The sequence below is a fragment of the Diospyros lotus genome, chromosome 15, assembly GCF_014633365.1.
Source record: "Diospyros lotus cultivar Yz01 chromosome 15, ASM1463336v1, whole genome shotgun sequence".
NCBI classification, from domain to species: Eukaryota; Viridiplantae; Streptophyta; class Magnoliopsida; order Ericales; family Ebenaceae; genus Diospyros; species Diospyros lotus.
This window is the reverse complement of record NC_068352.1, coordinates 4,808,662-4,823,753: the sequence shown is the minus strand read 5'-3', so window position 1 is coordinate 4,823,753 and position 15,092 is coordinate 4,808,662. Positions and strand designations below refer to the sequence as shown.

Sequence of the window (15,092 nt, the reverse complement as noted above, 5' to 3'; positions counted from 1 at the left end):
ATAAATAAGTCTAATCTAATTAGCAACCAACTCACAAGTTGTTAGGATTAGGAGCGCTTAGACAACTCAATCAATGTTTACAAATGCCAATCTCTCACACTCCTCACCCGGAATCAACCCAATCAACAGATATAAGAAACTGAAATTGAAAGAATAGAATTGAACAAGAAAATAATGAAAAGATACAACCAAACCAACACAAGAGGCGTGCGATATATCTTGGTTTAGGCTGCGAACATCTAGCCACAAGTCCGAGAGCAATTCTACTAGAAATCTGGTGAAAACAGTACAAGATCCCTATTCTCTATCACACAAGTACGCTGCACACACAGAGATTACAATGAACTCTCTTTCTCACAAAGCCTTTCCTCTCTTTTACAACAATATCATTCGCATTTAGAGGCAAAGAATGATCAATTGTATCCAACTGCCTCGCCCTAAGCCTTCTATTTGCAGAGGCTTGGAGGTGGTAATTACAAGGCTTTATATTTTGCCTACACAAAGACTAAAATACCCCTTATAATAAAATGCCTAAGCTAGCCTCTTGCTAACTTAGAATATTCAGCCGCTTCCATTCACTTGAGGGATCTCCTGTTCTTTTAAGCCTTCTAGACAGATTTCTCATTGCAAAACCCAACAAATCTCCACCATTTTGCATGAGTGACTTCTAGAATTTGGCTCCATCAATTGCTCTTCATTAGGGACCTGCAAAACATTTGATCATTCACAAATACAAAAATGTAAGAGCCTCAAACAATGATATAACTTAGACATAGGTACTATTTTAGTGAACATATCTGCAACATTTTCTTCTCTTACTGCCTTTCTCAAATCTATTTCCTTTCTTTCAAGTACTTCTCTGATAAAGTGATACTAACGTCAAAGGTTAGTCGGCAGGCTAATTTACCTCTCTTACACATGGCTAGATATAGCCTATGTTGTGAGTATAGTGAGTCAATTCATGCATGAACCCAAGGAACTTCACCTGCAAGCAGTGTACAAAATCTTACATTGCCTCAAGGGTACTCTGGGAAAGGGAATTCTATTCAAAAAAGGGGGTAAACTCACTCTAGAGGTCTACACTGATGCAAATTATGCAAGCTCAATGATTGATAGAAGATCTATCTTGGGATATTGTACTTTATTGGGTGGAAACTTGGTTACTTGGAGACGTAAGAAACAATTTGTCATGGCTAGATTAAGTGCAGAATTAGAATTTTAGGTAATGGAACAGGGGATATGTGAACTATTATGGTTAAAGATTATTCTGGAAGATGTAAGACTCAAGTGGGAAGGTCCTATGAAGCTCTATTGTGACAATTAGTCGGTTATCAGCATTGCACACAATCCTGTGCAGGCTACAGCATGACCGGACAAACACATTGAGGTGAATCGACATTTTATTAAAGAAAAATTGAATTGTGGTCTTATCTGCATGCCTTATATACCAAGCGAATCACAACTAGCTGATGTTTTAACTAAGTGACTCAATAGTTAGGTCTTTCACAAGTTTACAACCAAGCTGGGAATGGACAATGTCTATTCACCAGCTTGAGAGGTAGTGTCGTGAATCAATGCTGTGATTATGTGTGTGATTGGTCAAATATTTTGTAGATTTAAATGTTGTAACTACTGTTGTTAAAATCTTACGATTCACGATTCGAATCATATGATTCGACTATCGAGTCGAATCTGTAGGGTGAATCTAAAATTCCTTAAAATCGTACGATTCACGATTCAAATCGATTCATATAGAAATCGAGTCGAATTTATAGGGTGAATCAAAAATCCCTTAGAATCAACTATGAATCAGATGTTCGACCGTGAATCGCATGAATAGAACGATTCGTCCAATTTGTACGACTTCGTTTGCATGTGCGCTTTAATCAAATATTCGTTTGATTTGGCTATCTTTGAAAACAAAGAAGATGATGAAGCTCTTGAACTTGAAGATGAAAATGATTGATAATTAGTGAAGATTATGGACAATGGAGTTTATTAGTAACCTTATAGTTGTAGGGTTTTTTTTTTTTTTTCTAGTTATTTTGAAAGTGGTTTGGTTTGGTGCAATTTGAATTTAAAGGTAACATGAATATACTTTTGCCTTTTGGTATAATTTTAAACTTAGTAAATATATTTAGAAGTTTATTTATCTATTTATATTTAAAAGAATTGATCATGGTGGGCGCATTATTTATTTTCTATGAATATATATTATTTATAGTTGAAATTGAAAATGTGTACCGAATCTTATGATTCAATTCGATTCTCAATTCACGATTCATAAAATAAGGATTTCGATTATCGATTCGAATATCGATTTAACAACTATGGTTGTAACAATTCCATAATCTATGGGATTGCTTACCAATCCCCAATCAATCCCTCAATCTATGGGATTGATTATAATCAATCTTAATTGTTGGGATTGATTGATTGATATAAATTAGTAATTGATGTAATTAGGATTCCTTCATTTTCCCTTAATTTTTGAGATTTGATTGATTTTTTTCTCCTATATATATTGTAATCAAGTGGAAGCGGAAAAAATACCAACTTTTCAGTTTTCTTCTACATTCACCACAGAGAGGACACAATAAATCATTCCAAGATAAAAGTCCTTTTCTCCCCCAAGCATCCTTTGTGTTCAATTTATCATGCAGGGCCAACCAAACCAAAATCTCAACTTTAGGGGGTGCCAACCTTCACTCAGTCTCTAATGGAAATGATATGCAATGCAAAGCAATAGTCTCCGCTCTTTCACACCTTTTCATTGATTAGTTAATCACTTGTATTAGTGAGAAATGGCACCTAAGGAGATTCAACCATGGAAATTGACAGTTTATCTATCTACAAGAGTTTAAGAAATTCCCCAAAAAATTGTTGGATAGCAATTATCAGGATGCTTTATGATATTTTTACTAATGAAAAGAACTTAGAGTGGGACATTGAGAACCAATTTAAACCCTGAAATGACAGGGAAGCTATGGTTTATTCTTAGTGTCATTAGTTGTAAACATAAAAGTGACTTTTTGTTATTGATGAAGCGCATATCTTATCTTTCACAGCAATGACAACTGTTGTTCTTATCATTCACCTGCGGTTCAACTAATAATTGTTTGTGTGGTTTGGTTCACTTGGTATGAACTATTGTATAATTTGTATTCTTGTAAAGAACTCTTCACATAGAAATTACACACCAAATAGGCAGTTGCTTCTATCTGGGTTTTTGTGAAAAGATATATGAATAGATATCTGAAAGAATATCTAGTGATGAGATTGTTGGTAAAAGTATGAATCTGATTGTGGACACAAGTCATTTTGCAATTCAGTATTCTTCTAGAGTTTGAGATGACAATCGTTTGCTTGGTGAACATACTTGCAGCGGTATAGTTCCATAAAACCTGATCTTTTCTTTTTGTGTCTGAGATTTTATAGGTTTTTCTGGATTTGGCTATGAAATGGTGAAATAAAGTTTAAAACATTGTCGTTGATCTCTACTTTGAATGTGATGGCTTGTTGGAATTACATAATTGTGGATAAAACCTTTTGATTGTATTTTGAGTCATAATCTATGAAGAACAGACGCTTCATTTGGCGTTCCATACTTGTGTTCAACACATATTAGACATGGATCTTTGTAGTTTGACATGTTAGATGGCGTGTCCTAATATTTATTTTTACTTGCATTCTTGGACACATCTAGGACAAGTGTCTGTCCATGAGTTGAACAGACAACTTACAGCTAAGTAGTGACCTGCTGCCACGATTAAGCCCTAGTTGGCACCCCTAGGCACTTGATCGGGCCCAATCGGCGCCTAGGCGGCCGCTTTCCCATTCACTCTCTGGTTGGACTTGTTGCCGCTAACCTCGTCGTTTCTGTCTGCCTCGCCGCCAATCAGACCGTTTTCTCTTGCTGGTTCTCGCTTTTCTTCCTCTAGTAAGTATGGCCATCTTCCTCCTTCCTCCTTGCTCCTTGCTGCTTACTGGTGCCATCTTCGTCTTTGCTCGTTGCTGCTTGCAGGAACAAGCAAGGACGCTTGCTGTAGCAGCAAGGAGGAAGTCCTTGCTCGTTGCTGCAAGTAGCAAGCCAACTTCCTCCTTGGCAAGTAGCAAGTTACAATACTCAGAAGGAAAAAAAAAAATTGTTGTTCAATACTCAGCAAGCAGCAAGTAAACAAATTTGTACATTTTTAATTTACATCAAAATGTTAAAATTAAAAAAAAAATATATTTTTCCTAGGCGCTAGGCCCCCATTTGGCACCCAACTATCGCCTATTGCGTTTTAAAACACTGCAGCTAAGGACACAAAGGGGTTTTCGATAGAGCTTTTAGAACTTTCTTTGTGGGTAAATCCACAAACTCAATAATCTTTTCTCTACTAATTAAAATACACAATTGAGCCTATCTACAACTTTCACAAAAATAACTACTTGTTTCCTTGTATGTTAAAATAATATTATTATGGATTTAATAGCGTCTTCTTGTTGGGTTGGTGATTTTATTGATTTTTTTATATAATCATTATATAAAATTAATGATATCTTCATATTAAATTAGTGATACTTTGTAGTACTTTAAATGGCTTTTGGTTATAATGTTCATGACCACAACTAATAAAAATAATGTAATATTACTATTTGTGGTGTGCTTGCTTTATGCGTGTCCTAAATTTTTTATGAAGCTTCCATATATTGTTCCTGTATCTGAATCCACCTTTCTGTACCCATATCTGCAACTGTACTTTTTAGTATAGAATTATAAACATGTGGATTAGTAGGGTGACTTGTAAATGGTAAAAAATTTGGAGGTCATGTTATGAGAAATATGTACTTTCTATAATTAATTTGTAGTAGCAGATTATATTGTGTTATTTCATTGGATATTTAATTGTTAAAAATAAAAAGTAGTTTCAAAAGTATCTTGGATTCCAATAATAATTTGTACAAATCCATCCTTACCGTATTGCATTTTAGAGCTTGTGATGGACCATGTTCCTATTCTTGTTCACTTACCACAATCACAATTGTTCTAGTTGACATGGTTTATTATCACATTTAGAAATGTAATAGCTGGCAATAAACTAGTTATGTAGTGTTAAGACTTGGAGCCAATATTTTCAAAAATGCACTGGAACCTTCAGTTTAACCAAGATTTCCTGGTGGGTTAGCCAGTTTGATTGATCAGAATACTCATTCTCCTTGCCATCTTGAACTTGAGATAATGGTTTGCACTTACTTTTGGTTTGTTCCCGCAATAGAAAACAAAGTTTGCATTCATCCATTGTGCAAGCCTGCATAAATCTTAAAGGTTTAGACAAAGCCATCCATCCCTGGTACAAACCTTTGCCTTCTTGTGTGGTTGCCACCATACTGAATTGCTGCTCCACAATTTTTCCTTTGGTTTTTAACAGCTACAGCATATAGTATATAAACATAATTTCTAATAAAAGATGTCATTTTTTTTAACTATGGTTGAATCAGTACAACTGGCAGACCATGTATTGATTGATCCCTTTGCTGGTTTGATGTCCAGTTTGGTTTTGACAACCCTTCTTTTAATAGCTTATGGTTTTAACTTTAAGGATCCCGAAGATAAGAGGGATGCCTTACTATATATAAACCAACATTGAGCATCAATGTTCTTCATGTCTTCTGATTTTTTGCAGAAACTTCTGATGTTTGTCTAAAATTGATGTATACCAGGTGCGTGAATTGGCTGAAAAAGAGTCTGAGAATGGGGTCTTCAAAATGCTTCGCAGTGATGTTACTCGGTTCCTTACAACTATACTCATTGGCACAACGTACTTTACTTCCTATTATCAGAATTACTGTTGAACCTGTCCTCTCAAATTGAATTTGAATAATATGCCTTTGTAGATTTTTTATTTATGTGCAGTGTGGTAAACATTGGAGCAACTGCACTTGTCACGGAGGCAGCAACAGCAATATTTGGGGAGGCTGGTGTCAGTGCAGCAACTGGAGTGATGACCGTATGTTGAACACCTCTTTGCTATGTCCACCTACGCCCCTCCCTCCCCCAAAACACACACACGCACGCACACACCTCTTTGCCAAATGCAGAAATGATAAACTTTCTGATTGGGTACAGTTGTTCTCCTGGATAACAATGCCTGAAAGTGATGGTCCACATTAAAGCCTTTCTTCTTCAGTTTGATATATTTACGTGTGAAGAAAATAAATGATAGTTGTCATTTGTCATATAAATGAGTACCTGTTGTGTTTCTTGGTAATTGGAGGCTGCCTCTAAGTCTTGTTCCTGAAACAAAAGGGTGTAGCATCATGCTTTGTGACTTCCAAATAAATCTTCTCTAGCAATTCTCATTTTGGTGCAATTGGTGGTGGGGTGGCTGTCCCCTTATTCTCCTCATACTTCTTTGGTGGATGGAATGTGGTAGTGCTTTTAAGGCATCCTTTTCAGTTCTCAAGATTCAGGGGCCCATATCGTGAAGATCATCAATCTGGATCTTCTTTTGAATGTTTTCATGAATTTGTTATCTTCCCCCCCCCCCCCCCCCCCTGCCGTGCAAGTTTGCTCTCTTGCACAGTGAAATTATTTTACAGGGGTATGCGTATGCAATAAAACATTTCTGTGTTGCTTCTTTGTTTGTGACTAAAACTAGTAATTTTCCCCCAATCATATCAGGTTGCTATTTTGCTCCTCACTGAAATTACTCCGAAAAGTATAGCTGTTCACAATGCCACTGAGGTTGCTAGGTTTGTGGTAAGTCTAGAAATTGCTTCTTTATTTTATAGTGAAACATGAATCACATATTAGTCACTACATAGTTACTTATATTAGTCCTTACACTTCACATTAATCAGTTTAGCTTGCTATTCCTCCAGGTCAGGCCAGTGGCGTGGCTTTCCTTGATACTATATCCAGTGGGAAGAGTTGTTACATATCTGTCAATGGGAATGCTAAAATTGCTTGGTCTGAAAGGAAGAAGGTGTGCCTTACCATGAATATGTTTTAATCTCTTTGTAATTCTGTGTCATAATGGGTCTAGTATCTCAACTACAAAACAAAATAGTAGTTCTTATACTTTATAATTTTCGTACACTTTTAGGTTTTTATGATATATCATTGACATGTTATTTTCCCAGTGTCTTTTGGTGGTTTATGTTGACCATTTTTTGTTATCTGATGTTCCAGTTCTTTTTGTTGTGTATGGAGGATTTTTTTCTTGAATTCTCGTGTATGCACTGCCAATTTTACTGGTTGAAAATTTTTTGTTGGCATTGTAGCTATAAGACAGTGATATTAATTGCCCTTGTCAATTTTGATGCTCTAGTGAACCATACGTTACTGAAGATGAATTGAAGTTGATGTTGCGAGGAGCAGAATTAAGTGGGGCGATTGAGGAGGAAGAACAGGTAAATGAATCTACTCCTTTTGTGTTTCCAATGTTTATAATCGGTCAGAAACAAATTATAGGGATTGATTTCTTGATACTGTTAACCAATATCCACTGCATCCATCCACCAACATACAACTATTAATTTATACACAGCTTCTTTTGTACTGCATACTATGCTTCATGTTCAGAATTTAAAGCTATCTGTGGAATTCGTCTTATTGTTGTTATTTTGTATCCATTCCTTTCTACAGACAACTGGTGAGAGATGAATTAGATGCAGACTGTAAACAGGTCAATGTCTTGCCTGACTTATAACAATGACTTAATGGACCTCAAACTGTCATGATCCCAAAAAAAGTGGGAGGTGACAAACACAAACCCCTAATAGGGTGATACACCCTACTAGGGATCGGCAAACCTACACTTATATAAAGCAATATCTAACAACAATAACATATCAAGCCATGAATTCTGGTTATCGGTTCATTTCTATCTATTGTCTTATCTTTTGTATGGCCGATATACTTAATATCAAATTTAAGTGTCTCCCATCGAGTATTTTTGGTCTTCCTCTACCTCTTTTGCTAACTACTTGTTCCATTCCATCAACACTTCTCACAAGAGTCTTTAATGATCTTTTTTCTTACTTGACCAAACCATTAATTATGTCTCTCACAACTTATCTTCAATAGGAGCTGCTCCAACTTTATTGTGACTTCTAATTTTATCTTTTCTTACTTAGCATTCTCATATCAGTTACACTCATATTTTGTAGATGGTACTTTACTTCCCAACATTACTATACATGAAAGCTGGTCTTATAATTTTTCGTTCAGCTTCAATGGAACATCTAACAAGTAATGTAAATTGACAAATAAGATAATAATATAGTGTGCGCATTATATAACTGAATTACTTCGTATGTAACATCATCAATATGAATATGAATATGAATACACTGTCTGATTGGAATAACATGTAGATATCAGTAGGGTTGTAATTGAACTGAGTCGAGTCGAGCTTCATTGAGCTCAGGCTTAGCGCACGAGTCAACACTAGGCTTGAGCTCGGGTCGTCAAAAGGTTGACGAGTTGAGCTCGAGCTCATGGGCTTGCCAGAACTTGTTATTTTTTTTAAATCTAATTTGCTATTTTGCTTTATTATATATACATATATTATATTATGTTAAATGATTAAATTAATATATATAATAATTTAAAACATATTTAATTATATTACTATAATAATTTAAAGTTTGATAACTTTGTGTTAAATAATACATTTATAAAATTATAAATAAATATGTTAAATGTATTTATAAATGAGCTTGTTCATGAATTATTCGCCAACTTCTAATCAAGCATGTTTACGAGCCTCTAATCGAACATGTCTGTGAGTCTTAAAGAGGCAAGGTTTACTAAGCTTAAGTTCGACTTATTTACAAATTAAGCTTCAAAGTTAAGCTCAAGTTCAACTCGTTTACCTTAATGAATAAAGGGAAAATAGAACAATGTGAGTCAAAGAACACAACGAATAGACAATATATATTATGACGCAGGGCAAACAAGTTATGTATAAAATGCAACAAAATATTAATGGAATGACATGTATGCAACAGTATAAATGGGAGAACGAGATAAGGGAAGCATGGTAGAACATATGCATGAGTAGGCCTAACAAATCATCTCAACATTGTATAACTGCTAGAATTGAGCCATGCGTGTAGGCCTTCACATGGCGTTAACAACTAGTCTGCTAATTGGGATGGATATGGTCCACCAACTAAATTCACTTCTTGTTAGCATATAGATTTCTAATTGGCCCGACTCTCCGTGATGTATGAAGTAATAGATACAGATAAAGAAAACCCATGCATCTCATCAGAATCAGTCAATAGCATCATGTGGGTTCAAAGCATAATGTACAACAATCAATAAATCAAATATTGCCACAACCATACAGATGTTCAACTTATTTCCCCCCAGTTTTGTTTAAATGTGCCAAGTGCAAAGGACCATGTATTGGTAATGATGTGTGCGAGTAGCAAGTGCATATGGTATCTAATGCAATTAAAGAGGCACAAGTCACAAGAAAACATACCATAATTCATGTTATCTACTCACATTGAATAACTACTGGTCAAGTGAAGGAATCAATTGGATCCCACTTGGGAGCAACTTGGTCCACCAAAGCTTAGAATATAAACAAATTAAATAACGAAAAATAAATAAATAAAGATGCCCCTAGCTAGCACCTCTGGGTGAGGACAAAGTAATATACCCAAAACGTGCTCGTTGTAGTGGATTCTTGGGTTCATGGGACCAAGTAATGTACCCAATACCTCCCTAGTGGACTGCCAATGTGGAATTGGGTCGTGACAAACTCTTCTTAAATACTTGGTGTCATCTCCAAGATAGAAATCTCATATCTCAATTTGACACAAGCCAATCTCAAACACTTTTCTTGGTCTGCACGATCTTTGTAGTGGTCTTGGGTTGACTTTGATACCACTTGTAACACCACGGATCCTCACCCAAAAATGTAAGTTAAATGTGACTCTTGGGTTCATAGAACCAAATAATATACCCAAGACCTCAGTTGACTATTGATGTGATTGGATCATGGCAGATGTTTCATGGGTAATTGATGATGCAAGTTGTTAGACCTTGGGATCTGACTAGAAGTCTCTTCCGAGTTTTGGAAGAGATTTGGCGGGGAAGAAGGGAATGAGGGAGATAGAGAGAGAGAGAGAAAATGAGAGAGAATGGAGATTGAATTAGGAGGGAAAGGACTTGTGGATTAATCTTCACATATCCCCATCCTTGTGAGCAGCTTCTTATTTATAGGAGTTGGTTACACTAGAGACTTCCTCTAACTACCTCTCTAGAATCTCCAAGTGGCCATGTGCCAAGTAGGCGGCCATGTGCCAAGTGGCTTATTACAGTTACACCAATTCCCCTTTATATCCTGCTACACCACTCTAATTACATACCAGCCCTTGGGCTGTGACACAAGTGTGATCTGCATACCTTGATCACGTGCTTAGTCCTCTTAAGAGACACAAGAAGAAAAAATGATTGATGGTTAGAATGACTCATACCATTTTGCTACCTGATTTGCTTATGATACTCTCTATGAAATGGGTATATCATCAAAATTTTTAGACAAGATGGTTGCATCTCATGTTTATTCTTCTTATGCAAGATAAATCCTTCAAAACTAGTAGTTAGTGTATAAACGGAAAGGAGCTAATTCCCTTGATTAGTGGGAATCAGCTCCAGTCTTTTGATTGATACCCCTAATCCCTCCCTTGATTGATAGAGTTTATTGTAGGAATATTATGTATATTCTTCTTTCCTAAATTATTCTTTCCTATTTTGTTGTATTCTTCCTCTATAAGAATGAGAGGAATCATTGTATCCTATTCACAGTGAAATAGAGAATTTCTTCTCCATATTTATTTTTTTAGCTTATAGTTAGTCTTCCTCATAGTTAAATATGGTGAGCTAACCCTTTGAGTTATAGGTGTCTGAATTTTAAGAGGATATATTGCTGGATTTTATAGAATGCAGGGAAAATCTGGGAATTTTGTACATACAAACCTATAGACTGTCATGCTCCCAGGGGTAGAAAGGGGAATTATCTATAAAATACAGTCATATCTGTTAGCTAGGTGGTTGTAGGCGGGTTGGTTAAGTAGTTGAAACAGTTACAATAGCCTAGCCTCTTCTGTTAAGAGAAGGCTATATATGTAACCACAAGTGGTGGGTGAAGGGCATGGAATAACAGAAGTATTCTTCTCTCTCTCTCTCTCTCTCTTTTCCTATTCTGTTTGTGACCAATTTCCATTATTGTCCAAGCCCAATCTCCGGGCTTGACATAGACCTGGGAACTAATATGGAAATTACAAGGTTGGTTCTTTTTGGCCCAGTTTGCTTCGTATTTGGTTCTGTCCTGGGCTCCCAGTTCCCGAATCTACCACATTGATTTGGTCCTTGGGTCAAATTTGTGTTCTTAAAAACCTTTTAAGGATGTTGCATTGCCTTCACTCCAGATATATTCTTGGTTGATGTGGGAAGCATGCTTCCAAGGGTCAGTATTCTCTACCGTTGCAGGTCCTTCTCCTTCCACTGCAGCTCCTTCACCTATTATATGCTGCAGCTGTAAGTGAGTAGTTGGGTTTACTGCAAATCAGTTCGTGAGTATATAATTTGTTGCAGCATGGAGGCCCATTAGTTTTGAGATTTTTTTCTAGTCAAACTTGATTTGCCCATGGGTTACTAGCAAACCAGATGGTATTTTATTGGTTTGGCGTATCAAGATTTAGCATTCAGTTTTAGGTTGAGACTTTGATGACCCCATTGCTTTGTCAACTGTTCCTTCATGCCTCTTGGTTCTGATCTCACTTGGTTTTTTCACTTTGCTTGTGTTATCGTATCGATTTTTGGTTAGGCATTGTCATGAAACAGACCAATCCATCCGTACTCTTGAATCCAGGATACTTGATATTATGGTTTTGGATCCCAGTTGTCCCTTGTTGGGGTTTGGTTTTCAAAATAATTAAAAATAGAAGGAGAAGAAGAGAAAGAAAATACATAATGCTTAGTTCACTAATGTTCTTTATGACTTTCTTAGAAAGATTTCATTGGATGATCCTCACTATAAAAACAAAGGAAAATGTTTTAGAGAATATATTAGTCAAAACGTGACAGACCTGCTGACCCCACTTAAGGCTTGATGGTGTTGTTTCTGGCTTTATTAGTTACAAATTTGCATATATACTCTTAAGAGTGTAGCTAAGAGTAGCATAATTCAATTTGGTTTTTCTAAATAATTGTTAGGAAAGATTGGGAAGTTTTCTAAGACTGATTTGAACTTGCATGTTCTAATGAGATGAGGGCATAATAAGATTTATACTGACATTGATATATCTCGACCCTGAAAGAATAGAGCAGAATTAGTGAACTGATCCAATATTGGAGATTTTGAAATAATCATGATCCAGAGAAGTTTCTATCTTTTTCCGTCCCACTTATACTTTGGGGATGATGGTCATTGAATTTTTCCCCATCCTTTTTGAGGTTTTTTTTTTTTTTTCCTGGGATGAATATTGCTTATTGTAGACCTTAGAGAAAAATTTTCAAAAAAGGAAAAGAGAAAACAAAACACTTTCCATGAGGGGCTAATTTCCCGAGAAATGTCTTGCAGGATATGATTGAAAATGTGCTAGAAATAAAAGATACCCATGTTAGAGAAGTAATGACACCTCTTGTTGATGTTGTTGCAATTGATGCCAGTGCAACACTCATTGATTTTCACAACTTGTGGGTGACTCATCAGTATTCCAGGTAGGTTAGTGTTGTTATCTGGTTACTATTATAATTAATTGCCATTACAACATACTGAAAGTTTTATACTCTTAGGGTCCCTGTTTTTGAGCAACGTGTTGATAATATAGTGGGCATTGCATATGCCATGGATCTTCTAGATTATGTTAAGAAGGTCAGCTAGTTACAACTGATGTTTCTTCTCTCTCAGTTATTGTTATATTTTTGCCTAATTATAGACCCAAAAAAAAAAAAAACTCACAGTTTGCAGAATTATTATCTCTTTGATTTTGAAGGGGGAGCTACTAGAAAGTTCTGGTGTGGGAGATATTGCACACAAACCTGCATATTTTGTCCCTGGTAACTTTAGCTTATTGTAGTTTGTTGCCTTGCACTTTATCCTTTTGTAAGGAAATGCCTTTTACATTATTGCATTTCATAACTTGTGTGTTGTTGGTCTTTTGTTTATATTGAGGCCTTGATTGAATATACAAAAACTGAAGTAAAGTTCAATTACCTGGTTCAGTTTATCTTATATATTAGATTGCCATATAAGGACTGGTATCTTTCTAAGTTGATGAAAAGTATCCTCATCTGGCTTGATTAGTTTAATCATGCAATTAAGATAGTAAATGCATAAAGCAAAATATGCTGTTAATGATGCAGATTCAATGCTAGTCTGGAATCTTCTTAGAGAGTTCCGCATCAGGAAGGTCCACATGGCTGTTGTACTTAATGAGTATGGTGGAACAGTTGGTGTATGTATATACAGCATAATATTATTTTGCGTGAACTTTGTTTTAGTTGATTTCCAATACCATGAATATTGTCGCTTACATATATTATTCTGTTCAGCCGTTTATCACTTATTCATGCATTCTGACGGATGCAATTTTTTATTTCTATTTTTGAACAACTCATTTCTTCTTGTATTACATGGATGAAACAGATAGTAACCCTAGAGGATGTGGTTGAGGAAATCGTTGGGGAAATCTTCGATGAAAATGATTCAAAAGTAAGGCCCAAAGCCTTTTTGGTTTTTAATCTCTTCTATTTGATGATTGAATGGTCTCTTGGCTGATCCCTGCATCATCTTCTTCTCAAATAATACTATGATTTTTGATGTTGCTACATAGTGAACTTGTTAATACTAATGTAAATTGTTCATCAGTACTTGTCGAGCAAAGTGTACTGCAATCCTATCCATACTCAATGATTGATTGATGGTCAGGTGGAGAGATTGTGACCTTTATTTTGGGGTTAAGTCTTTCTTAATGTAGTTTTGATGGTTTTAAATTCTGCACCACCTCCAGAGAAGATAGTAGCATCTCTAAAGTTGCAAAAAATGGGGTTTCAGCCCTGTAGATGTTTGGACTCTTCCCTCTGGTGCTAGGTAGGACCACATTGGTCCATTTGAGTAGATTCATTGCCATGACAGATGAACTCCATGTATTTCTTTTAACAGGCAATGTTTAATCAAATTTTAATGAGTGCGTTAAAGAATAGTTGAAAACCTTGAAGGCCTTATAAGTTTTGTTTATTGTGTTGTATTATTACTTATCAGGAGGAAATCCAGAAAAAGACTGGCTATATTGTTATGCGTGGAGAGGGGATATATGATGTGGATGCAAATACATCAATTTACCTGCTTTCCGAAGAACTCAATATAAAAATGCCTGAGGTATTTCATATTTCTGTTGTGGTAATCAGTTCATTATTGCCCTTGATAATCATATTTACTTGGTGGTTTATGAACATTAAAAGTTGTGGGAATTGAATTTGTGGTAGTTCATGAAGGGGGGGGGGGGGGGGGGGGGGGCGGGGGGTGAATTGAGTGTTTAAGCATTTGCTGAAAAATACTCTAGTGTGCTTGTAGCAAATGGTCGAAATACTGTTGCAACCGTCAAAGTATTGTAGCAACTGTCAAAATACTGTAGTAATAGTCAAAACTTAATTAGAAAAACGGAGCAAGTTGGCTCAACAGTTTATGTTAAAATGGATTAATATTCTCCTTATGTTTGACTCCCTAAACTAAAACAACATTTTATACTAGAAAGCAAACAAAACACCAATCCATGATGTGCTTGTGCGATGGTAAGGTAACTGGAAAAATAAGGATGAAAATCGTTTCTATACGTTAGGGCATGCTAGAAAGAAGATGGTGACATTTAAATTAATGTTGTCTTATCTTCAAAATATGTTTGAATTTCTTTTAAATGCACAAAAATCTCTTGGCGTAGGCACACATAGTTCTCATGTTGGATATAGCTGGCCTAAATTTAAGCTTTGGAAAGACAAGTAGGAGGGGATTGACTCCGTCACTATTACCTACCATAATTATTGACTGAACAACTTCTGTGGAACAGATTTGATACTCACTAAG

The 15,092-nt window shown here is 35.9% G+C and overlaps 1 protein-coding gene across 2 annotated transcripts in view; it reads left to right on the top strand.

Moving 5' to 3' along the window:
• The window catches only part of LOC127791907 (putative DUF21 domain-containing protein At3g13070, chloroplastic), a 96,667-nt gene that overhangs the window by 7,552 nt on the left and 74,023 nt on the right, over nucleotides 1-15,092 (top strand). For both annotated transcript variants that reach the window (XM_052322082.1, XM_052322081.1), the window contains exons 2-12: nucleotides 5,707-5,804; nucleotides 5,900-5,993; nucleotides 6,668-6,745; nucleotides 6,868-6,971; nucleotides 7,317-7,398; nucleotides 12,591-12,730; nucleotides 12,806-12,884; nucleotides 13,006-13,069; nucleotides 13,376-13,467; nucleotides 13,659-13,724; nucleotides 14,274-14,390. In XM_052322082.1, coding sequence (XP_052178042.1) covers nucleotides 5,707-5,804; nucleotides 5,900-5,993; nucleotides 6,668-6,745; nucleotides 6,868-6,971; nucleotides 7,317-7,398; nucleotides 12,591-12,730; nucleotides 12,806-12,884; nucleotides 13,006-13,069; nucleotides 13,376-13,467; nucleotides 13,659-13,724; nucleotides 14,274-14,390 — 1,014 coding nt within the window. The remainder of the gene's footprint in view (nucleotides 1-5,706; nucleotides 5,805-5,899; nucleotides 5,994-6,667; nucleotides 6,746-6,867; nucleotides 6,972-7,316; nucleotides 7,399-12,590; nucleotides 12,731-12,805; nucleotides 12,885-13,005; nucleotides 13,070-13,375; nucleotides 13,468-13,658; nucleotides 13,725-14,273; nucleotides 14,391-15,092) is intronic.